At 43.6% G+C, this 25527-nt stretch overlaps 2 protein-coding genes across 4 annotated transcripts; one reads left to right on the top strand and one right to left on the bottom strand.

Annotated features, from left to right (window-relative positions):
• Nucleotides 1-1523: 1523 nt before the first annotated feature.
• Nucleotides 1524-19078, top strand: GALM (galactose mutarotase). The gene is made up of 7 exons (XM_035111038.3): nucleotides 1524-1876; nucleotides 6621-6775; nucleotides 11510-11716; nucleotides 13443-13524; nucleotides 14180-14321; nucleotides 15529-15703; nucleotides 16469-19078. The coding sequence occupies exons 1-7, from the start codon at nucleotides 1687-1689 to the stop codon at nucleotides 16544-16546; spliced, it is 1029 nt and encodes a 342-aa protein (XP_034966929.1). The 5' UTR covers nucleotides 1524-1686; the 3' UTR covers nucleotides 16547-19078.
• Nucleotides 19079-19408: 330 nt separating this feature from the next.
• SRSF7 (serine and arginine rich splicing factor 7) lies at nucleotides 19409-24575 on the bottom strand. 3 transcript variants are annotated; one of them, XM_035111039.3, is made up of 9 exons: nucleotides 24327-24575; nucleotides 23058-23238; nucleotides 22789-22965; nucleotides 21857-21931; nucleotides 21677-21778; nucleotides 21272-21325; nucleotides 20733-20768; nucleotides 20003-20044; nucleotides 19409-19714 (listed from the first exon to the last, which is right to left on the bottom strand). In XM_035111039.3, exons 1-9 carry the CDS (start codon nucleotides 24397-24399, stop codon nucleotides 19660-19662), a joined length of 795 nt encoding a protein of 264 aa, XP_034966930.1. In that variant the 5' UTR covers nucleotides 24400-24575; the 3' UTR covers nucleotides 19409-19659. The 3 variants fall into 3 exon arrangements, with proteins under 3 accessions (XP_034966930.1, XP_034966931.3, XP_034966932.3); XM_035111040.3 differs by lacking the exon at nucleotides 20003-20044; XM_035111041.3 differs by lacking the exons at nucleotides 20003-20044; nucleotides 20733-20768.
• Nucleotides 24576-25527: the final 952 nt, after the last annotated feature.

Raw genomic sequence — 25527 nt, 5'->3', positions numbered from 1 at the left:
AGAAGGATGTAAAAGTAACTAACTTTAATTTAAACTTTTTATTTATTTAGCAAACTTTTTTGAAAACACAAATTAAAAACAAAAGCAAAACTGAAACAAAGGGTGGTTTTTTTTATGTAAAAGGCTTAGGGCAGCTGAATAACTGTACATGTTGATAATTCCACACTTTCTTTATCCTTTAGATTTTCTTCACAGAGATTTTCTTACAGGATTTTTATTTGCAGAGAGGAGAGAGAAAATTGCTCAAAAGGTCCATAATCTGAATCTGGCGTAGAGGGCAAGCATTATCCTCTTAGAAAGAATAATCATTAAAAACTGTCCATATTGTCTCAAATGAATCCTTTCTGTTTTGTCCCCTGGTTGCCCTGATTAAACTTATTAAATCTAATTAAGTGGTCATGACAAAGCAAGTGCTCGCTTTTGTTTTCTTTTTTACTGTGGTGCCAAGGGCTTAAAACGCAGCCTCCCCCTTCTCCACACCTTTCAAGTCTCATGTTACATTGCGGTCCACACACAATTACCTGATTACCTGATTTGCTTTCTTATACCTGCAATCACCCCTCTGATTCCTATTCAATGAAAGCATCGTCTGCACTTGTGCTGCCATCTGCTGATGTAAAAAAAAAATGTATACATGTTGGCTTAACCCTTTTAATCTGCTGGGAGCTGGTTTTGCAGGAAAGCACCTCCAAGCCACAGCATTTCTCAAGAAACTGCAGGATGCAGGTGGATTGTGTCCAACGCCATGGGGGAAGCATTGCTCTTGCATATGTAGACCACTGACCACACCGTAGTGTATCAGCCTCTTAAGAAGTGTGCATGCACACGAAAGCTCATACCAAAATAAAAACTTAGTTGGTCTTTAAGGTGCTACTGAAGGAATTTTTTTATTTTACTTCGACCCAGACCAACACGGCTACCTACCTGTAACCAGCCTCTTAAGAACAAGTTCCAGCATGCAATTATCTGAGAAATGTCGCAATAATTACCGCCTGCAATCATTTCCTCTTGCTGTAGTGTAGCTCAGTGCTTGTTTACATCCTGTGAGTTACAGATTCGTAAATTAATTGTCGCCAAGGAAAGGCTGCAATCCTTTGCACAGGAGGAGCTAGTCCCATTTGAACGCAGTCCGAGTCAACATGATAGGATCGGCTTCAAGTTAGAAATGCTGCAAAGGCGCGTTGACTTAGTGATGGGTGCACATGTACTCGGAAGCAAACCCCGTGGAGCTCAGAAGAGCTTACTTCTGAGTAACTGTATAGAAGGGTTCGGCCTGCACTACTAGCCTAAGGCATGCTTACTCGGAAATAAGTCGCACAGGATTCAAGGTGGGTTTGCTCAGGGTCGTGGGTTTGAGACCCACGTTGGGCAAAAAGATCCCTGCTTTTCAGCGGGTTGGACTAGATGACCCTGCGGTGCATCCCCCCCCAGCAACATAACGAGGCAGGTCTCTCTCTCTCTCTCTCTCTCTCTCTCTCTCTCTCTCTCTCTCTCTCTCTCTCTCTCTCTCTCTCTCTCTTCCGCGTCAGCTGATGGGCACGTGTCACGTGATTCTGATCGTTGGTAGAGTCTCTTGGGGCAAAGTTCTCCCCCCCCCATAGTGTCCCTCTGATTCTTTCTTATCTGTCTGTGTTGGTGCATCTTCCTTTGCAAACAAGTTTCGTGGGAGGGGGCGAGTGGGGAGCAATGACAGAAGTGAAGAGAGAGAAATTTGGGGAATGGCACCTTGGCGGAGGGACTGTGGAAAAATTCCTGCTCAAATCCAGCACGGTAAAAGTGGAAATTATATCCTTGGGCTGCATAATCGCCGCGTTGGAGACTAAAGACAAAGATGGAAAATTCTCAGATATTGTTCTAGGCTTTGATCATTTGGAAGGTGGGTTTGAATTAACTTTTTTGAAAGTTTATTCCACAGAAGAAACCGCGAGGCACAATATGTTTCCAGAGCAACCTCTGATTTGTTTTATTGAAACCCACCCAGGTTTGGTGGTGCTGTAATATAAGTAGCCCTGTACATCCAAGCTGAAAAATGTTCAAGCTTCATCACGACTTTTTAGTACCCCCCCCCCCATGATCTTGAGAACTGTACAGTAGTTTGTTAAAAGCGCTGGGCATTTTAACTCGGGGGGGGGGACTACAATTTCTGGGGTTGTTTGCAGAAAGCCACATACTTTAAATGTAGGATGCGTTACCTGCAAAAAAAAAAAAAAAAGCAGAAGCGGTGAAACAAAGAAATGTTAACTCAGAAGTTCAACAGTTCAGTGGAGCTTACTTCCAAGCAAGTACCGGTATGTTCATTTGATTGCAGTATTATGAGTGGTGTACACAAAATTATTTTCCTGATGCTCCCTTTTTTTGACCTGCAGCTTTGTGAGGGTGGGAGGAGGAAGCAGCATTCCAGTTTCTCCCCGACCCCCCCGGAAAAAGAAACTCCTGGGTGTTTGCACATTTACAGCTAAACAGAAATGCAGTATCTTCCATCCCAAGCAAAGTGCCTAGATTATGGGCATATTTCATGTTGTTAAAAATTTTGAGTGTATCACATTGCAGCCCACAGGATTAAATGCTGCTTCAACCCTAAAGGAATAAATAAGTCCACACATCTAGAAAAGTAGAAGGGACTCAGAAGGGATTCAGTCTTGTGTTCTTCCTGACATGCTAACTTTCTTTGTGGTGGGAGCTTTTTGGATAAGTCACCCACTACAACTGAAGTGGTACAGCGCAGTCAGAAGTTTACTACCTGTCCCTTGAAATAATTCCTGCTGTTGGCGCCCAACTACTGCACATTCGCTTGGCAAAATACACTCAAAGAGGTGCCTGTGTGTGTAGAATTCTATGCAACCCTTTGCATATGTTCTGCTGAACAAACAGGCATTGAGAGAGGGGCCAGTAGGGTGTACAGTATGCGGGGCAGAGCCAGTGGACATGATCCCACTCCTCTGTATTTGCAGGGAAGGAATGGAGAAGACTCTGTTGCATGAACCAACAATTAGGTTGACAGATACACTGGAAGTCAGGCATTTAATGTTGCCGGTCCCATGCTGTGGAACATGCGCCCATCAGAGATTCAGCAGCCAACCTCCATTTTGACATTGAGGGTGCTGAGAACTGTTAGGAGACCCCTGTTTTCCTCCCAGAGCTACAGTTTCCAGAGTGGTTTAACTATCAATCAGTATTCACATGAAGCTCTGGGAATCATAGCTCTGGTAGAGGAATAGGAGGTCGTCTAACCACTCTCAGCATCCTTAACAAACTACAGCTCCCACAGTTTGGGGGAACCATTAATGTTTGAAGTGCTGCCACATTGCTTTAAATGTGTTGTTGTACATGTGGCCTTATCCTAACCTTCCTTTCCAGAATTGCCGTGTGAGGATAAAACAACTCGCAGGCGTCTCTGGGGGAAGGGCCAAAGTTTACAATTCGTCTGCCTTCGACTTCCGATTGTCCCTTTGAGCATGTACATAAAATCAGAGGTTGAAATTTATTCAGGGACCAGTATAACTGACTGAATAATGAGCAGGTTCCTAGGCATGAGATAATAGAACTGATTTGCAAGTAGGCTTCCATCCAGAGAAGTAGAAACATAGCTGTAGAGAAGACTATAAATATCTATCAGTCGTCCTTGGTTCTCAAAACTGCCACCATTCCATGTTCTTCAGAGATCAGATAATCTAAGCGTCAAGTGCCTCCACTGTTACATAAACCTTGAGTAGCTGCTGCTGAATGCTTTAGATCAGACTACATTCTTTCTGCAGCACCTGTTATGTCACCCCTTGCCTGCAGACCTGCAGCCTCTCACCCTTTTTCAAACACCCTCCCTTGTGGAGTGTTCCCTCAGCCTCCTCTTCTCTCCCCTCTCCTTGGGAGTCCTCAAGGCAGCTGCTGCTGTCCCTGATCACTGAGCTGCCCCCCACCCCAAAGAGAGATGCCTCCCAGAGGCACCATTCACCTGCGGAGCTTGTAGCCAGGGCTGCTGCAATAAACAGCTGTGCAAGCCTTTGGGTAACAGAGATGTGAGAGGGCATCAAATAAGGGAAGGAAGGAAAGAGGGACACAATTCAACAGATCCCAGGGTGCCACGGCACACTGGTTGAAAACCCACTGCTTTAGACATTAGGTCCATGGGAAGCTGGGTGCTGAAGTAAACCCTGATTACATTTCCCCCAGCAATCCATTCTTTTATAGCTCCTTCTAGATCCTGTGGGCTTAGAGACTGTGTATTGGCTTCTGCAGTCGTCCCCCCTCCCCCGCCAACTGAAATGAAACAGTGCTCCTTTGTTCCTCTTAACCTAACCCTACCAATGGGTGGATGACTTTGTTTCAAGGTTAATTACTCTTTATGCTCAGTTTTGTTTCTGTTCAGTTGTTCCACGCTCTGTAGAGCTGAGCTTTCAGTCTATTTCTTATCTCCATACACTGCTGCAAAGATCACTACTGATTCCTCTCCCCCCCCCATGAAATAGTGTATTGCTGTCATCTGTTGCCAAGCAAACCAGGGTAGAAACCGCTCTCAAGAGGGGACGCCCTGATCTGATCTTCTGCAGGAGACATATTAGCGACAGAACCCCAAATTCAGGCTGTTAGAAGGTACATAGTTTGTCCTATGCACCCTGAATGCGACCAAACTCTCCCCACTTCTTCCCAGCAACTGGGTTCCAGAGGCATGCCACCTGCAGCAGTGTGGGACTTAGCCGGCATGACCACACAGCCTCACAGACTTCCAGTTCTTACTCATTTTGATTAAGATGGGAGGAGCTGTGTCAGATATGGCTGTGTTTCTTTCATTGGAGTGAATGGATATGATATGCCTTCACATGGAAGAGTTTGGGAGCCTATCTGAGGCCCTCCTTTCCTAAGGGATTACTGGATGGAGGAAGCTTTGGTCAGGTACAGTTAGCTGCCCCTCCTTTAAAAATAGAATAGAACTAGCTGACCCGGCCACGCGTTGCTGTGGTTCTTTCCTGTGATCCCCACCCCACCCTGTCACGATCCATGACGTATCCTGCCCCTCCTCCCTCCACCCCGGCTCATCCCTGTGTTTCCGTAGGATACCCTTCCCTCTGTTGTCCCTGGGGAGTGTTAGCCCCTTCCCCCTGTATCTCCATACCTTGCCCCCCACCCTCGAAAAGGAACTGTTAGGTTCTGGGTTCTATTTCCCAGCATGCACTTTTGTCTGAACCCTCTGTTGTTCCTGGGGAGTGTTGGCCCCTACCCCTGGTATCTTCCTACATTGGCCCCCATCCTTGGAGAAGGAGCTGTCAGTTTCTGGGTTCCATTTCCCAGTATTTACTTTTGTCTGAGCCCTCTGTTATCCCCTCCCCCCTGTATCTCCATACATTGGCCCCTGCGCACGCATCGTGAACATTTCTATATGTTTAGATTAAGGATCGGGGGTGATGATGTGCCCTGGGACCCAGATAGCTACTTAAAGAATCCCAACCCGGGGAGGGGGGGGGTCAAATAGCGAATCCCCGTAGCCCCGTAGCAACAGACAGGCCCAGACAGAAGGAAGAGGGTCATATGGGGCACTTGGCGCGGGCCTCCGAATCTAAAGGGGGCCTCGGTCATCATATTCACAATCAGTAAAATGAAAAAAGTAACAAAAGGGTTAAAAACAGGGACACATTATCTTATCTACCTGGGCCGGGCCTCTGTCTGGCCCTGCAAGGGCCTGGCAACAGAAGGCGCGTTAAGAAGTATCCGAGTTGTTCAGTTCCATTAAAAAAACCCAGGAAGTGGCAAGGGGAAGGTAGGGAATTGTAAATGGGGTGGAGGGTGTGCACTGCAAATATCTGAGGTCTTAAACTGGGGAGAGAAAGTGAATGGTTGTTTTTTAAAAAATAAAAAAGACACAGAGGCTTACAATCAGTTGTTTCTCCTAAAATAAGACATACCCATAAAATAAGTCATATTCATTTTTGTCTTGTGGATTTTTTGGGGGTAGTGGTGCTAAATTGTAAAGTAAAAACCCCTTGCAGTGTAGGGGCCTACATAAATCAAAGGCTGTGCTGCGGCCTGTGGCAACCCCCCCCCCCAGGCAGGCCCCAACCTCCACTTGGCAATGTTGGTTCTTTGGTGGGGGGGTTTTCTGGGGGGGGTAGTGGTGCGTAAAGTAAAACCCCTTGCCGTGTCCCCAAGTGTGTTGCTGTGGGTTATCCCCCTCCCCGGGCCTAGTGGAGGCCTGTCAGCCTGTCAGGGGGCTAAAACAAAGGCCTAGATAAAATGGCTGCCTTGGTGTGTTTAAGTTGCTTGGTTGATGATGATGTCATTCGGTTTGTGGGTGTGGCTTAGATTTCTCAGGAAGGGAGGGGGTGGAGGAGGGTACTACGCCACTTGAGGGCACTGTTTGAGTTGGTGGAAAAGCATTTCTGTACCTGCGCAGGTGTGCGATTTGAGGGATTTTTGCCCCCAACAACGCTCTAGGAGTGGCCTGGATCGTTGTGTCCAAATTTCAGGACGATCGGTCAAGCGGTTACGGAGAAAAGTGGAACCCCGGATTTCACGGTTTTTACATTTTTATATATATAGATGAAAGCTCTAGCTAGCTTCCAGTGTTGAGCACTGAAATGTAATTGACCTTATAAATCTAAGGCCGCTCCACACTTTCTTTTATTGGCCAGGGTACACCAACAAGCACCCCTACTTTGGAGCTGTTGTTGGACGGGTTGCTAACAGAATTGCCAGAGGGAAATTTACAGTGGAAGGAGTCGAGTATCAATTAGCCATCAACAACGGACCCAACAGTCTGCATGGAGGAAAGAAAGGTTTTGATAAGGTAAATGTGCTTGCGCTCAAGTGAATAACAATGTCAGTACAGTGTAACCTTGGTTCCCGAATGCCTTCCATGTCGTATGTTTTGGCTCCCGAACACAGAAAAACCTGGAAGGAAATACTTCTGTTTTCGAATGTTTTTTGGAACCCAAATGTGCGAGACGGCTTCCGCTGAGTGCAAGAAGCTCTTGCACCAGTCGGAAGCCGCGGTTTTTGAACATTTCAGAAGCCAAATGGGCGTCCAGAATGGATTTCATTTGAGAACCAAGGTTCCACTGTATTTACTATCAGGGCTTTCTTCTTCTTATTATTTGGAGATCACTCATAGCCGAGTAAGATTGTCTTCCATAAACATGGTTTTAACAATGAGTCCGTAAGTGACTGTGGAGGCCAATTCTGGATCCACACATCCTTCCACAGTGGGGACATTGGTTTCCGGGCAGGAGTTGATCATGGTGTTTCTCCCTTGCGTCCTGAGTTCGAGTGTCTTCAAAGCCCATGACTGTTCTCCAACTGGAGCGCTCGCAGGCCAGTGTTTCCCAGTTGTCAGTGTTTATACTACATTTTTTAAGATTTGCCTTGAGACAGTCTTTAAACCTCTTTTGTTGACCACCAGCATTACACTTTCCATTTGTAAGTTCGGAATAGAGTAATTACTTTGGAAGACGATCATCAGGCATCCGAACAACATGGCCAGACCAATGAAGTTGATGTTGAAGAATCATTGCTTCAACACTGGTGATCTTTGCTTCTTCCAGTACACTGCTATTAGTTCGCCTGTCTTCCCAAGTGATGTGTAAATTTTTTCGGAAACACCGTTGATGGAATCTTTGAGGAGTTGGAGATGGCGTTTATAAGTGGTCCATGTTTCACAAGCATATAGTAAGGTTGGTAGTACAATAGCTTTGTAAAGAAGCATTTTGGTTTCCCTGCAAATGTCCCGATCCTCAAACACTCTGCACTTCAATTGGGAGAAAGCCACACTCTCAGAGCTCAGGTGATGCTGAAGGAGCGTCTCCACCTCCATCGTTCTGCCCGGACACTGAGGTCCAGCGCTGAGGGCCTTCTGGCAGTTCCCTCACTGCAAGAAGCAAAGCTACAGGGAACCAGGCAGAGGCCCTTCTCGGCGCCCGCCCTGTGGAATGCCCTCCCATCAGAGGTCAAAGAGATAAACAATTACCTGACATTTAGAAAATATCTGAAAGCAGCCCTGTTTAGGGAAGTTTTTAATTTGTGACATTTTATTGTGTTTTAATCTTTGCTGGAAGCTGCCCAGAGTGGCTGGGGAGACCCAGCCGGATGGGTGGGGTACAAATATTATTATTATTATTATTATTATTATTATTATTATTATTATTAATTATATCAGGTGACATGGTGACATATTCAAGCGAGGTAAGAACATTAAGTTGCTGGATAAAAACAAAGGGCCAGCTAGACCGGCATTCTCTTCTCTCAGTGGCCAACCAGAGACTTCTGGGAAGTTCACTTCAGCGTGCAGACACTTCTGTGAACTCCCAATTCTTTCTTTTCTTCCTCTGAAGCCAAGCTTGGATCTTTCTCAGAGTCTTCCTGAAAGGGAAGGAGAAAGGATCCTTCTTTACTGATGTTAAAAGACTCCTGTGATTGTAACCGGAATGGAAGAGGGAAAGAGTCGCTCCCAGAGAAAGGCAAAAACTGGGCAAGTTATAGCACACTTTAGTGCTGCGATGGGGAACCTGCGACCCTCCAGATGTTGTTGAACTCCAACTCCCATCAACCCCAGGCCAGCATGACCAATGGTCAGGCAGAGAATCAGAGCTGGAAGGGACCACTAGCATGGTGGGAGCAGTTAGTAGTCTAACAATATCTCCAGGGCCACAGATTCCTCATCCATCTTCTAGTGTAAATAGCAGGATTAGTATACAGAATAGTAATTATATCTGAACAGAAAAATACATAGAGAAGTAATGAAATCAACATGTGAGTTTTTCTGTTTGACCGATTTGAGGCTGGATGTCTTGTCAGCTATAACTATTTCCTGTGTAATTTGCGTCTATTCTGATGAGGAGACCCAGCATTGGCCTGAGTTCTGCAGGAAGCAAAGCTATAGATATAGCTATGCTTCTAAACTCAGTGGTGGTTTTAGCTTTTTATAGAACTACGGCTGGCTGACATAAGGATCCACCCAATTTGTTTGCATGCATACTGATGGCGGCGATCATATCTCTTTGCTGTTTCCAGGCACAGGTTTTGCTTCCTTCTTCACACTTGGTTTGGCTGCTTGGTTATCTTTGCTTGCTTTATTTATTCCAGTTCCAGTCAAAGCTTTCTATTCTTTAAAAACAGATATGAGTGTCATTAATTTGGGGTGTATGGGGCGTTAGGGGAGGGGTAATACCTCTGGTGGTCTCAAGTCCTTGGTGAGTTAAGGACTTTCCTTGCATGCAAGGAGAGTGCTCTGGCAGACTGAGCGGATGAGACCAAGAGTGGGTCCAGTGGTCAAGAAGCTGTAGAGGGGGCTGATGGGGCTCATCCCCTTGGGAAGGTAGCCCATCTGTGAGAAGGAAAACTCTGATCTCTGGGAGAACAGGCTAAGGAGCAAAGCCTACACAAATCCAGAGTGTAGTCCCTAAGACAGTTGGATGGCACCTTGTACGCCTCTTTCGGGCAACTCCTGCAGCCAAGCCGGTGCCATACCTATTGCTCTGCTTTCCTTGGGGCCACATCAGTGCAGCTGATGTGCCAGTGTGGTGTAGTGGTTAAGAGCGGTAGACTCATAATTTGGGGAACTGGGTTCGCGTCTCCGCTCCTCCACATGCAGCTGCTGGGTGACCTTGGCCTAGTCACACTTCTTTGAAGTCTCTCAGCCCCACCTACCTCACAGAGTGTTTGTTGTGGGGGAGGAAGGGAAAGGAGATTGTTAGCCGCTTTGAGACTCCTTCGGGTAGTTATAAAGCGGGATATCAAATCCAAACTCTTCTTCTTCTTCAGCTGAGGGGGGTACTGTTGTGTGGTGCTAATGGAACGGTTTGGTCCCCCCCCCCCAGAGGCACACTCCATTGTCTCTCAAGATAGTCGGATGCCAGCAACAAAAATAATTAATTTGGGCTGGCATATGTCTGACATAACTGGGATTTAAAAGGTGGAATTGACATCTGGGGGGGGATTTCCAAAAGGTGGCGCTTTGTCTTGGATCTTCAATCAAAAACTCACGCTTTTGTAAAAAGAAAAGTTCAACAATTTTCTGGTTTTCTTAAAAGGAGCTCAACCATTATGGTGGTTTCCTTAAAAAAAAAATCTCAACTTTCAGGTTGTCCTGGTTTTTTGAAATATGACAATCCTAAATGAAAACAGATTGCCTAGTGAAAACTTAGGAAGCTGCCTTACACTGAGACAGATAACTGGTCCTCCTAACTCAGGCATCCCCAAACTTTGGCCCTCCAGATGTTTTGGACTACAATTCCCATCTTCCCCGACCACTGGTCCTGTTAGCTAGGGATCATGGGAGTTGTAGGTCAAAACATTTGGAGGGCCGCAGTTTGGGGATGCCTGTCCTAACTCAATACTGTTGACACTGACTGGGAGTGGCTCTCCAGGGTTTCAGACAAGACTCCTTTCTCAGCCCTAACAAGAGTTGCCAAGGATTGAACCTGCAGACTTCTATGTGCAGGGCAGATGTTCTACCACTGAGCTGCCATCCTTCCTTTTAAGAACAAACTTGAGAATAGATCTTTGGCTGATTCAGTACAGGAACACATTTTCCCAATCATTTTTGCCCACCTGTGTTCCCATCTCTGATGGACACCAACCGGCCAGAATTACCACCTTACAGAATTAAATGGGTTTGAGCTGTGAAGATCTGTGCTGTAGTCTTACCTTATTTTTGTGGCCTGCTCAGTGTTGGCATCGTGTTGGAACAGCTAGATTTTTTATGATAGACTGCCCATTCATGCCGCCAGTTAACCAACACATGAAACACATGCTTTTGTTTGGAATAATCCTTTCCCAGGTGCTGAGGCTTAAGAAATTTTACAGCAGCCTTCTACAACCTGGTGTGTGCCAGCTGTTTTGGGCTATAATCCTCATCTAATGCTGGCCATCTTATGTAGTCCAAAACATGTGGAAGGCATAAGTTTGAGGAAGGCTGTTTTATGTGTGAATCACCGTCTCTCACCAAGCTTACTATATAGCGTGCATTACATGTGTGTATATCTTCCTATATACATAAAAATGTAAGGCTATCATCATGCTGCAGTCCCAATGGTAGCATGACAATGGAACAGCAGGCAAGCAAGCAGACAGCATGGGTGACCGGTGGCCCAGGTGAGCTGTTTTAACAGCAGGAGGGTGGGAAGCACTTTGAAGAATGGTTTACCAAACTGCTCTGTGAAGCATCTTTCTGGTGATTTAATAGAGGACTGTCTCTAGTCCTCATCGTTGCAGATTAAAGTTCATTTAAATCAGTGTTTCCCAAGCTTGGGTCTCCAGCTGGTTTTGGACTTCAACTCCCACCATCCCTAGCTAGCAAGACCTGTGGTCAGGGATGATGGGAATTGTAGTCCGAAAACAGCTGGAGGCCCAAGCTTGGGAAACACAGATTTAAATACAGTATTTTGAATCCTGGAAGTGATCCATGGTTGTCACGTGTAATCTTTTGGCACACGTGCTCATCTAGGTACATCAGTCTAGTAGCTGGACTCTAGCCAATGTGATTTTTTTTTTTAAAAAAACAAACAATAATGAAATTGTATTGCAGGCTATCTGGGAACCTGAAGTGCTGCCAGATGGCGTACGGTTTTTCAGAGCAAGTCCAGATGGCGAAGAGGGATATCCTGGTGAGCTGAAAGTCTGGGTGACGTATACTCTCAAGGATGGGGAGCTAACCATCAGTTACAGAGCTCAAAGCAGTAAGACCACACCAGTCAATCTGACAAACCATGCGTACTTCAATCTTGCAGGCCAGGTAAGGCACCTCTATTTGGCTCTTCCATTCTGTAACATCCTGTAGAACAGGATTGTGTTCCTTCAGATGATGTTGGACTACAACTCCCCGCTAATTGGTCATGCTGCCTGGGGGCTGATAGGAATTGCAGCCCAATGACATCTGGAGCCCCACAGGGTCTCCACTCCATAGGGTTATTAGTTCTCATCTTGCCTGATTATAATCCCTTCTTGCCAAGTTGGCTGTACTGTACTTCTCTAAGTAATGGAACAGGGTGCGAGGCTTCAGTCCCCTGAACTTGAACAATGGATAGGAACATTTGGGAGAAGGCACCCCATAACTTTATTATTTACTTTATTTAAGACTGTTTCTGTACTTCTTAGTTTAGGGCATGCCATTTTAGGGGGCAAAAGTTAATTTTTGCAAATTTATTCAGTGAGGAGTTTTTAAAATATTTTTTTTGTATGTGAGGAATTAAAATCTGCTATTATTTTTGTGCTTGTACAACATGTAGCTGAGTAAATCTACATTTGGTGAAGAAGCACATAAACTGCTTTCAGAAAATCAGAGAATTTTAATTTTAGGTTATGAATTGTCAGGTATGGTTAAGTAATAAATAATAATAATAATAATAATAATAATAATAATAATAATAATAATAATAATAATAATAATTGCAAGTACATGGCAGTCATTTTTAATGATCACTATGCAATTTAACACACATTTTACTTTGTAAGTGAAATGAAATTATATTAATTTAACCAAAATATCTTTGAATCCCCATGTCATGTTACTTTTTAGCACCCCTCATTTTTGGAATATCTCAGCAGTGTGTGGCAACTATGATACTTTACTTTTTACACTGCTCAGCCTTTAGTGATCATTCATTCTGATTTGTTTGTGTGTTGTTTACACATCTTCCCATTTGTCACGTGTTGATTCCACTTTGCAATGCATTTCCCTGTCATTGTCAAAACCACAAATTTTGTTTTAAAAAAGGGAATTTGTTGCACTAGGCTAGGGGAACAGAAGACTTTAATCTACTTTAAATGCACAAACCTAAACTTCCACTACATACTTGAATCCTACAAAATATGGAGAGTTTGGAGGCACTCAGAATGTGCCCGTGTTCAGGATTCCAGGCAGTCATACCTTTTCCCAGGATACTCCATTGCTTCCTCCCCACCCCATTTATATGCTTCTTCTGAGTCTGGGTTGTTACTATTGGAGACCAAATGCCAGATCAATTGATCTTGGTCTTCATTGGCATTTGACCTTGATTCAGTAAAGTGATTAACGTGATTTGGAGGGACGCAGGTGGCGCTGTGGGTTAAACCACAGAGCCCAGGGCTTGCTGATCAGAAGGTTGGCGGTTCGAATCCCTGCGATGGGGTGAGCTCCCGTTGCTCGGTTCCAGTTCCTGCCAACCTAGCAGTTCGAAAGCACGTCAAAGTGCAAGTAGATAAATAGGTACCACTCCAAGTGGGAAGGTAAACAGCGTTTCCATGTGCCGCTCTGGTTCGCCAGAAGCGGCTTAGTCATGCTGGCCACATGACCTGGAAGCTGTACGCCGGCTCCCTCGGCCAATAATGTGAGATGAGCGCCGCAACCCCAGAGTCGGTCACGACTGGACCTAATGGTCAGGGGTCCCTTTACCTTTACAGCTCTGCGTTTACAACAAAGGTGGTGCAAAATTCCTTCTATTTTCTGATATTAGGGTTCCCCCCCCCTCTTCATATTTCAGGGATCACCCACTATCTACGACCATGAATTTACCATACAGGCAGATTCTTACCTGCCAGTGGATGAAACCCAGATCCCCACAGGTTGGTTGCTTTTTAAGATGAATGCTCTTGAATCTACAGATGTTATCTAGGGAGCTGCCATGGCCAACTGTGCAGAACTGGCCTCAGTGCAGGGTGCTAGCCCTGAGTTCAAATCTGTGGTCAATCAGTTTGGTTTTCTAAAACTGGAACAATGCCATAAAAACACAGGGTGGGTGGTCACGGTGAAAACAGGATGCTGAATTATATGCGCTGCTAGACTAACCCAGCAGTGCACTGCTTATGTTCTTAGATGGAGGTTAAATCTTAAGACGTCGAAAGGAGAACATGACATAACACTCACAGCTGTCCAGTCTCCCCCCCCCCCATATGAACTGCCTAAGGCAACTGCCTGACTCTGCCTAATGGTAGGACATAGTGGTCCAGGATTGACATTTGGAGAGCTACAGGTTCCCCATTCTTGGTTTAAGTGGGAATGGTGGCAATGTTAGGTATGTCCTTTCAGACCACCTGTGGTTTGGGAATCCCACACTAAATTGTTCTGTGTGTGGTTTGTTGCTGTGGTGGACTTTTTGGTGGAGCTTGCTGTTTCCAGATGTCCGTCTTTGTTCTATCCACCACATTTTTAAGAATTGCTGTGGAAGGTTGCTAAATGTGTAGAGTTCCTTTGCCTCTTTCTTTGTTGTTTCTCCATTAGGAGAAATTGCTTCAGTGCAGGACACAGGTTTTGATCTGAGAAAGCCAGTGGAATTTGGAAAACACCTACAGAAGTTTAAGCTCGGAGGGTTTGACCACAATTTCTGCCTGCCGCAGACGAAAGAAACACGCTTCTGTGCGAGGTACACGTTTGGTTTGTCACCTTTGTTTGACAGCATATTGACCAAAACATTTTGTTTCATGCTCTTCCTTCTCCCAGTTTATTTAAGAGTATTTGTACACTGCTGTTAATAAAATATATCATAGGGCTTTACAGATTTAAAATAAAGCAATAAAAACATCGAAACCGTTTAATTAAAACCATACCCCACAAAAGAAAAGGCAACAAAATCACCGTAAAACATGGGAAGCAGTCCTCAGTTTCAGTTTTCAAAGGTCAACTGGGATAATTTTACCAGTTAGCAGAAAGCAAGCAGATACCCGATGTGACCCTCCACAGCATTGAGGCTACTACAGAAAATGCTCAGGTCCAGTTTAAGGTTGATTTTAGTATACAGTATAGATTGCTTGTGCAATTGATTTCCATACTTGCAAATTGCTTAGAAGCCTATTTTGGCAATAAACAGTAAATAAATTAATAAATGACAAGGATTGGAAGTATAGATACCCATGGATGTGATTAGACAAATCACTTACATAATTAAAATGATAATGTCCTCCAAGTTCATTCTGATAGGAAGACCAAAAGTGTGCAATGTGGAGGAAAGTGCATGATTTATATAATTTACACTTCCATAACTTCCCACCCGAGATTTGGGGAAAGTGTTAACAATAAGCTACAGTATTTTGCTTTTAACCATGCTCAGGTTTTCACAGATGTCTTGCGAATTTCACTTGTGGAAGGCTGGTATTGCAGGATGCTCTTAATCTACCTTGTGTACTGTGATAACACGTAAGTAACTTGAGCCAGCACAGGCAGTGAGCTTTGGCAACATGATGCTCACCCTGCCTGGACCCACTGAACTGGCTAAATGTGTCTTTTGATATGGCACGGATGTGATCCAAAGCCACAGTCTGTTCTCTCTGGCTACAACTTAATCAGGGAGATAAGTATTTTGTTGCCTCTTGGAATTCTCATGTGATGCATTATCATGTATTTATGGAAAGAAAGGCAGCTAAAAGGCAAATGCATCTTAGGATGTGACCAAGTGACTTCTTTTAAAATTTGCACAGCCCCTTCCTTGCACTCAAGTGCCGTTTCCCATGCATCTATTATTAAGAGCTGCTGGCTACCACTACACATAACTGAATGCAGAGTACCAAGGGCCTTTTCTTTTCTCTGAGTAGAGACTCCTGGAAATGTAATTAACAGATACTTTCTTTTTACAGAGCCCATCACCCCCCTAGTGGCAGAGTGATAGAAGTTTATACAACTCAGCCTGGAGTTCAATTTTACACTGGGAATTCTTTAGATGGCACTCTAAAGGGAAAAGGAGGCTGTGTGTATCCCAAGCATTCTGGCTTCTGCCTGGAAACACAGAACTGGCCAAATGCAGTGAACCAGGTACATTCTTAAGTTATATATGACCACGGGGCCACACAGAATAGAAGCTACACAAAACTGTCTTGGGGCTCAGCTTCAGTGGGTTATTGCAGATTTCATTTTGAGGATACTCAAAAGAACATAGAAACCAGTAATGGGTGGATGTGCATAAGCATTGAAATCACATGGTACAGCTATTCCGTGATTATCTCATTTCTGACTGCAGGTAGATCACATTTTGGTATGCAGCGCAAGGCTGCTTTTCTGTGCACAGGAAGTTTTTTTTAGATCAATAAAAAAATCAGTTAGGCGATTCCCCCGCCACTCTAAAACGGCACAGCTCCTTTGCAGTTTCTCTGCATTCTCAGACTTAACAGTGCATTCCTAGGCATAACTGCTCACAGTAAAACCCACTGAGCTTAATATAACTTTACACTCAGTTAAGTATGTACAGGATTGCAGCTCAAAACACCAAAAGTTGATTAACCAAATGTGAACCAATTCAAGAATACTATGTATATGTGTAGAAAGCTTGTGGTTATATGTTCTTACAGCTGTTTGTGTAGCATGCCAAAGGTAGATCAGGTTCTGCTAGTATATATGAATGATTTGCAGTAGATTTGGCAAGGATTTGACTCCCAATTTTGTAATGGTTTGTTCCAAATGAGATAAAACAAAACCCTGAAAGTTAAAGGGACCCCTGACCAAAACAAAACCCTAGATGCAAGTAATTTTTCTTCTAAAAGTGCACAAATGTTGAGTTTTACTTTTTTTTAATTCTTACAGCCTAATTTCCCAGATAGCCTGCTGCACCCAGGAGAGGAATACAAGACCACAACTTGCTTCAAGTTCTCTGTAGCTTAAGCAAAGACCTGCAGCAAGATTTTTTTTTTGTAGCAATCTGTAACAAGGTAGTTTTCAAAGATTCCAGACTGTTTGTTTTAGGATCAAATGTGTCATGTATCCATGTACTCAAGAAGTCTACTTGACACCATCCTGCAGATTTAAGATTTTCTACAGGCAACCTTCTCTCTCTCCCACCGCCCCCTTGAGCGCTTACTGGTTCAAAGGCAGGTGGAAATGTAATATTTGCATTGGGTCTAAAATAGACTCTAAATGCAAGAGCTGTGAAGAGCTGTTTAAAAGCTTATATTGGTTTGGAATTCAGTAATGTAGCAAGGATTAATGAGAATGCATATGAAGTGCTTTGAATCATTAACAAATAGACAAGTGGCACTGGTAAAAAAAATGTTAACTGCTGCTGGTTCAGTACAGCCAACATGTCCTTTCTGGATTCTCTATTCCACCACAGGACAAACTATAATTCCCATCTTCCCCGACCCCTGGTCCTGTTAGCTAGGGATCATGGGAGTTGTAGGCCAAAACATCTGGAGGGCCACAGTTTGGGGATGCCTGGCACATATTGTCCTCAGTGAGCTGTACTGAAGATCCTGCTCCCATTTTCTTCTGCATACCTAGAAGTATCTCTAAACATGCCTCTATTGCTGATTTCTCAGTAGCCATTTGTGATGCTAAATAGGCTTAATTCAGTACCTAAGTTTGCTGTTAGTATGTTGGTGGGGTGCTTCCCATTAAGTTTCCAGGTAACTGATGGGTTTCCCATCAGCCAGCAAGGCTGTTACCCCTTTTCTACATGCATGTTACTATTTTGGCTACCTAAAAATTGGAGACTTACTATATACAGGTGGGGTCCTGCTATAAAATACTGTGCTGTAGATCCCTGGCACACACCTGAAGTGTGTGTGTGCGTGGGGGGGGGACTCCCCGCTCTAATACAAGTCTGCTTTCATTTGCAAACTTTTTAAACATTTCAAAGTAAAACTAGTGTACCTTAAGCTTATGCATCTAGTGGAGTGCTTGATTTGGCATGGGAAGAGGCAACTTCAGTAGACTGACCTTTGGCCCAACCCCTAATGAACATCACTGGCAAGCTTGAGATAAATCATAGCCTGTCATAAGCCACTCTCACCCACAGCCCTTTCTATACTCATACAAGGACAAATGTGGGTTTTTTGTTTTGCTTTTTAAGGTAAGAACACTAAACAGGAAGGGTTACAATAGAAAAGACCACTTTCTATCTATGTCTCCCCCACTTCAAAAGTAAAAACATCTGTGACCTCGTCCACAAACTGTGAGAAGGTATTTTGTTCTGGCATTGAGAATACAGATTTGTCTGTCAACTGTTGCTTGCCTTTTGGCTGAAAATAAAAATATCACAAGCATTTTTGCTTGCCAGGTAGAACAATCTTCCCGCTGCTCCCTGTGTGTTCTCCTGACCCTCAAGGGGGGGGGGGCAGGTTAGTTGAATCCTGCCCATTGGGTTGTATTCAACTCAGTCCTATTCACAGTAAACTCTAATTATCCTAAGTTAGTCAGGTCCATGAGTTTACTCAGAGTAGGACCACTGTTAAAATTTACAAGAAAATTGGTTGTATTTAAGGATGGTGTTTGGTACTGCACTAGGCAACCAACATTTTTAACTGATCTTATAATCTTTGCCCACCTTGATTTTTAGACAATTATTATTCCAAAATTCTAAACTTAGTGAAAACAGTATGTAACTGAAACTATCTTCTGTGCAGGAAATATTCAGACAACCAATTCAAGGTTAGTAGAGGATACATCAATGAAACAATCTACGTAAATTAGCAAGATTATACAATTTTTTTGTAAAATATTTTACAGTAATTCAAAATTGAGATGAACTGACTCACAAGGATTGCCAATTGTGAAAGTGAGCATGCAACTTCCTTGATTAGAAAATGTTAAGCATTTTTATTTATCAGAAACAGCATATTCATTTAGTATCATAAATATAGCCATGTCAAGACAGTTTAAAACAAAAACTGAAGTTACTTTGTCACTCAAGTCCCATCTAGGTGTTCTGTCATAGAAGTTAAGCAGATGTTACTCTCTGTTCAACCTTAGGTTTAGTATGTTAGATTTAGCCACAGATTTTAGATTAGAAGCTAACTTCTACAATACTGGAATTGCAGTTAAGCAGCAGGCATTTCCAGATGAGACATATCTTTGATAAAGGTGTATGTTTGATTTCAGCATTTCTGTTTGCCATTGTGATACAGCTCAATTATAGCTAAATTTTGCCCTGCTAAGGGAGCTGCTAAGATGCAATTTAAGCTGTCAGTGAAGATACAGTCTTCAAGCTAGCATCCTGTTTTCATTAAGGGAGAAAGAGTAAGTGAACCAGGGAGATAGAAACTACTTTCACAAGATCAGATTCTGCTTTGAATTCACTGTTACCTTGTATCCAAAATACCTTGGGAAAAGCCCGTTGCTTACACTACTTTCTTGGTATCCCAGATGGAACTCCAACAAAATGGCAATTTGAATAAAACTTATGGGTGCCTCATTTAAGATAATTGTTCCTGTGGTGATATGTCATAAGAGTATTCTGCTAAGCAAGCCAACTTGATTTTACAAGTTAACAGGTCAAACTCCAACACTTGTGTAAATACCATTACAGAATCAGATGGACAAGCAGCTTCCTTAAAAATACCCTTGCAAGTCATAACACCCCAGAAAGCCTGAAGCACCAAATTAAATGTCACACTTAAGCTTGATGCCCGCCTGGGTATTTTTAGCCAATACCCTTGCACAGTATTTGTGTACAACTCTAAATTATCTGTAATCTGCTTTTAACATGCACTTGAAATATTAACAGAAGCAAATAGCATTACAGCAAAGTTAGAAACACACATTTTATTTCATGTGCCCATAAAAAGACCCACTTTTCAGATCACAGGATGTTATTACATACAGAAATTGTGCACTAGTCTAATGTAGCAGCTTTTACAGATTTTACTAGAAGATCAAGATCCTTGCTGCGTTAGCCCTAGAAAAGGTTTTCAATCAACTAAATCCTTACATTTGTCAATAACAAAGAAATCCCTTAAAATAACGTAAACAAAATTCTTCCTATCATGTTCTTTGCAATTCTAATCCAGTCTTTCAGGACTCACACTCCTTCGAGGGCTTCCTGATGGCGAACGACTAAAAATAAAGGGAAAAACGAAGTCACTAGGTTACTCAATGTTAAAATTAGTAAAAAATGGAAATTAATAATTAGTGTTCTTAAAAGGGGATCCATGCTACCTGCACATTAGTAATTTTAACCCTAGCACCTATTTGGATGCTGCTTTAGAAGAGGATGTTAGTTGGAATTGAAGGCTACAAGCTCTTAATGTTAAATACTGAAGCAAACTTAAAAGTTTGCATGCACCCCCATTCCCACAGGAAGTATTACCAAGCTCTCTTGCAGTGTTCAAGAAGCATACTTACCCCGAGTTAATGGAGAATGGATATAAATGGCTCATATCAAAACTGAAAAAGCAAGACTGAATATTAAATCAAGTAAAAATGCTTTTAAACACATATACTCATGAGGAACTAAATTCTGACACAGTCTACTATTAAGTAACAGCTAGCTGCTGTTCAATGTCTAGAGATTGTCCTGCCAATTTCCTGAAGGTTTCAGTCACAACTATAAACCTTCTCGGTTTAACCTTTGAGCCATTTACATTTATTGTCCATTAACATAGCCAGGTAATATGCTCCATCATTATTAATATGCTGTATTATTATTATTATTAGTAGTAGTAGTAGTATTAAACACTCTTTTTGAGAATGGTTCTGGACTTTGGTTAAATCTTAAATTTGCTTAAGAGAAAATATTTATTACACTTAAGTGGCCTGCCACAGTTCCTCAGACCCCCGGGTGAATAGTAATCACTCACTTTCCCAACAGATGCCAGTTTTTGTGCTTTTACCCTATTTCATGGATGATCTCCCATTATTTCACTTTTAAAAATACCCTAAAAACTATTATGAGCTGTAAACAAATCACAGCTCTACATTTCAAACATTGTAGGAATTTTAACATTTAGTAACATTATTTTAATGTTTTAAATGTAGAACTGTGAATCCAGGATATGCAACACTGTTATAAACTTTATTTCGATTGTTATCTGCGTAAAATGCAATATATGTCTCCTTCAGAGGCTTAGCTTACCTTCTCTTTAAAGATGGTGATCTTGATTTGGAACGGCTGTTAAAACAGCATCAATTACATCACATTAGCAAACACTAGACTGATCCAGTATCTACAGCCAGGGAGGGAAACCAGTGGACCTACAGATGTTACTGGAATACAACTCCCATCATCCCTGACCACTGCCTATGCTGACTGAGACTGATGGGAGTTGGAGTCCAACAATAGCTGGAAGGCCACAGGTTAACTACCCCTGATGTATAGCCATGATTTATCGGTTTTAAAATAAAAGCATGAAAGAAGCTGGTAACACCTTGCAATTGGTTATTTTGATGCTGAATACTTGAGAGCCACAAAGATTGCTTCTAAACTACTTAAATGCATAGAGTAGGCTAAATGAACCTGCATTCAAAGCATAAGCCTGTGTGTATAGTAGACATTGATGTTTTCGATTAAAGCATTGCAAGAGGCATTTGAAAGTGATTACCATTTAGAAAAATGCCCATTTCACATAATCCAGCTAATTACTAATTACTATTTTACAAAGCATCGAAGTTTACCTGCTTCTGGGTCGTGAAACGGACCTGGACCTGGATCTTGACCTTGACCGAGACCTAGGTTTTAAAGAGAAGGCACTCAATTCCAAGCTCTTAACACATCTATGCAGGTGAATGAAAGCTGTCATGAAACAAGGTTGTCGGCATGCAGTCACAGCAATATACAAAGTTCATTAATTCTATTCATTCTGGAGGAAACTTAGAACATATGATGCCCAGATGTTCTTTTCTTCAGAGATATATGTATGATTCTATCATTGTTGCATTTATTTATAGGTTTTTTTTAAAAAAATATTGCCTACATTTCCTTTTTCTTTTGTAAGCTGCTTTGAATATCGGGCAAAAGTATTAAGATACTAAGGATAATTAAATTGACTCCATGAACATTAAGCTTATTCGCAAAATTACCTTGATCTTTTTAAAGATCCTGAACGGGATCTGCGTGGCGAGACAGATCTGGATCTCCGAGGGGAGAGTGATCTGGATCTCCGAGCAGAGACAGACCTGGATCTAAAAGAGAGGTGGCTGTTACAAATATGTCATTCTGATTTTTAAACTAAAGCACCTTGTTTCAATTTTGATACTCACCTCCGGCCACGACTTCGGCTACGTGAGCGAGAATATCTCCTTCCTCTGGACCTTGAATGAGATCGAGACCGTGACCTAGTTTTAGGTTAGATAAGAGAAGTATTAGACCACAAGTTTAACAGTTAACATGTGAGCCTTTGCCAAAGCCAAAATATCAGATAATTAAAAATTAGTGTCTTGTACGTTGAAAAAAATCAGGGCCTATGTCTTGAGTATTTTTACTACCTAAAAAAGATGTTAAACTGAATAACATTTTAGAATTACAATCATAATATAAAACACTGTAATGTGTATTTAAAATAAACCTTGCAAGTTTGCAGGTCGACCCTCTTTGGCCCAAGGTCTAGCAGATCTAGACGATCTAGAAGTATCTATAGCCGGCCGCTGCATCTAGGTGTTCTCTTCAATCTAACGACGATCAAACTGACAGCCAAATGAGCCAGGTGAGGCTTGATTGACGCAAGAAGATTTTTCTAGGTGGGAATGTGGTCAATCTGGTGTTCCTCTTTTTAAACCGGAGGGGGCCCCAATTGAAAGCCAAATTTACTGTTACGGCGATCACCGTCTCAATTTTTCTGCCCTTTAAAGAATAAGGTGAAGCTAGGTGTAGATGGCTCGAGGGGATCTGGCCTCTTATGCTGATCACCTCAAGGTCTAGGAGGATCTTAATTGTCGGATTTGCAAGGCGCCTCAGCATGAAATCTTAAGGCTCGTGACATTCTGAATCAAGGCGACTGACTCAAACGAAGAAACCTGAAAGGTTTTGACCAGGTTGATTATTAACATATTAACATATTAACACAAAATATAAACAACTGTAATATACCCACATAATTATAACATTTACTTTTAAAATGGTGTATCATTACCTTCTTTGCCAATAAAAACTATGATTAACTGCTGAAAACTAATCTGCTTATATCTACGCATACCTGCTTCTTCTCCGACGACTGTAGCGATGACAGTCATAAGCATAATGACCTTTCTCGCCACACTCATAACATCTATCATTAGGATCAAATGGCCGGCGTGCTGGGGGTCTATCATAGCGAGACCTGCGTGGCATACCGGTTGATAACTCCACTCTAACCCTAGAGCCACAGATCACTCTGCAACAGAAACACATATTTAATAATCCAACTATGGACTCAGAATTCAGTTTTAGTTCCTTTGTAGATAACCAGTTAGCACTTGCACATACTTTCCATCTAGCCCACGAACTGCATCTTCAGCATCTCTTGGGTCTTCAAACTCAACAAATGCAAATCCTGGAGGATTTCGCGCAATCCACACTGTGCGTAATGGTCCGTAGTAGCTGAAAGCTCTCTCAAGTTCACCTTTACCAGCACCAGTTCCTAGATTACCAACATATACTTTGGTTTCTACACACACAAAAGAAAAAAGAATTTTTTTAGAAAGTTAAAAGAAAATAGTCTTAAGCCAATTTCACTGCTATCTATGTATTCATGTTCACTTCACTTGCCAAACTGCACTCCCACTGAACCGCAAAAGCAGGGTTGCAACCATCATAAACGCAGGTATCTATGCTGGCAGCTTATAGAGGGGGAGGGGAAGGGCCCACGCCAAAGCGACAGCAAGGAGAAAAATACTATTATACCGACACCCTGTATCAAACGCACAAGATTTCTCCAAGTTTTCCCGTCCATCTAATTGGGTGTTATACTCGAGATACTCAAAGCAATTAATTTAAAAAAACCCGCATAGAAGCGCATTTCACATACTTCGGGGCACGAAAGTTTAAGCAGGCGCGTGTTCAAGGAGAAAGGGGAACACGGCAGAAGTTGCGGAGCTCAATAGGGCCGCCACTCCCTTTATTAGAGGCTCCTGGAAAGCGCGCCAACGATCAGGCAACCGGCAGAGGAAGCGCCAGCAGCGGCAACTGCCCTTCGCGCCCTCCGGCGCCGCTTCTCCGCCCTCGCGCCGCCCACTCTCCGCCGACGGCTCCGCCAAACGTACCGCCGCGGTGCCGCCCTCGCGGCTTCTTCCCCCAGCCAGCCCGCCCATTTCCTCCTCGCTGCCAAAGGCGAGTGGAGCAGCCCTGGGCGCCGCCATCTTTGGCGCCGCCTCCATTTTGCCCGCGCAGCGTCAGTAGCGCCGAAGGGAGGAAAAACAAACCCCGCCAGGTCCGGCCACAAGCCCCGTCCGCCGTTACTCCGAGGGGAGTCGTCCCCTCACACCAGCCAGCGACGCAGTTCCAACGTCCGAAACGACACAGCGCCTAACCTGGGGGCCGCTTTCTCCTCAGCGCAGCCGGCGACCATGCCTGTGCAAAATGGCGGCGTCGGCGGCACTTTGCCGCTTAACGGGCTTCTTCGCCGCCGCAGCCGCAGCCGACACGGAATACGGCCTGAGCACCGCGGATTTAGCTAAGCGGGGCCTCGAGAAGAGGCAAAGAGAGGCGTCGCTGCGGTCTCTTCTCCACCCGCTTCTCCCAGCTCGCGCCACTCACCTCCACCGTAACGGCCATACCGCGACATCTTCGCCCGAACAGGGGGGGAAAGCCCAACCGACTCCACGCGCATGCGGGCTCGCGGGGCCTTATATAGGACGTGCCGTTGGAGCGCATGCGCGTAACAATCGCCAGGTCGCCGCGGGCCGGCGAGGCGGGAAGAGAGTCAGCTTTTGGTTTCCGTAGCAACGCCAGGCTGGAAGGAGGGAGGGAGGGAGCGGAGGCTGAGCCAGTCTCCATTTTGAGAATGCGGTTACAGTATTGCCTGCGGGTGTAATTTGCCCGTTTGAAAACACGTGCCGTTTACTCGGGTTTATTATTATTATTATTATTATTATTATTATTATTATTATAATATAATTATTATTATATTTATATTTATACCCCGCCCTTCTGGCTAAGTTTCGAGCGCCCCACCGGACGCCGCTCAGCAACATTTCACTCAGATTTCCAAGGGTGGCTTCCCGGGGTGGAAGCGGATTTTAATATATTTGCGCGTTCGGGAAGTTTGGTCCGCACTGAATTTTTTTTAGGGGGTTGCTCAAGGACGAGTGAAGGGTTCAGGGGCGCCCTCAAATTCTGCTACCACCTCCTGGTAAATCAATATTTCTATGTTGTCCATTGGGAAATCGATGGCTGTTAACTTTTTAAAAGGTGGTTTATTTTTTACACTGCGCCCAAGGACCTCAAGCCAACAGCGAATAAGAACGTGAGAGCCTTCTGAATAAAATGAACAATAACAGAACATCTGGCAAAATAAAAAAAAATCCTTCAGTGGCACCTTAAAGACCAACTAAGTTTTTATTTTGTTATGAGCTTTCGTGTGCATGCACACTGTTAGGGCAAAATTCTGAGTGCGAGAATCGAAAGCATCATGCATACATAACTTGTGACAGGGTAAAATGTCAGAAAAGGGGAAGGTGCAAGGGGCATTAGCATACAGGTAAACAGGAGGTAAACAGGATTAACATAAGGTAACAATGTGCGATGTCCCAGGACATTGATAAGCAAGTACCAGTAAGTATCTGGGAGGGGATCCTTGAGTACCTGGGGGGGGGGGAACAATGGGTCCAGGTGTGTGTATTGCCTCTGGCTTCGGAGGGTGGGGAATGGCCGGAGATGGTACCTGAATGGATTATGGATATGCAGAGGAGCACCACCCTGGCTACGTGACCTCTCGCTTAAAGGATTATGGCTGTTC

Source organism: Zootoca vivipara, chromosome 3 (assembly GCF_965207765.1).
Source record: "Zootoca vivipara chromosome 3, rZooViv2.hap1.1, whole genome shotgun sequence".
Classification (NCBI taxonomy): domain Eukaryota; kingdom Metazoa; phylum Chordata; class Lepidosauria; order Squamata; family Lacertidae; genus Zootoca; species Zootoca vivipara.
The sequence above is the reverse complement of the archived record's forward strand: the minus strand, read 5'-3'. Positions and strand labels throughout refer to the sequence as shown.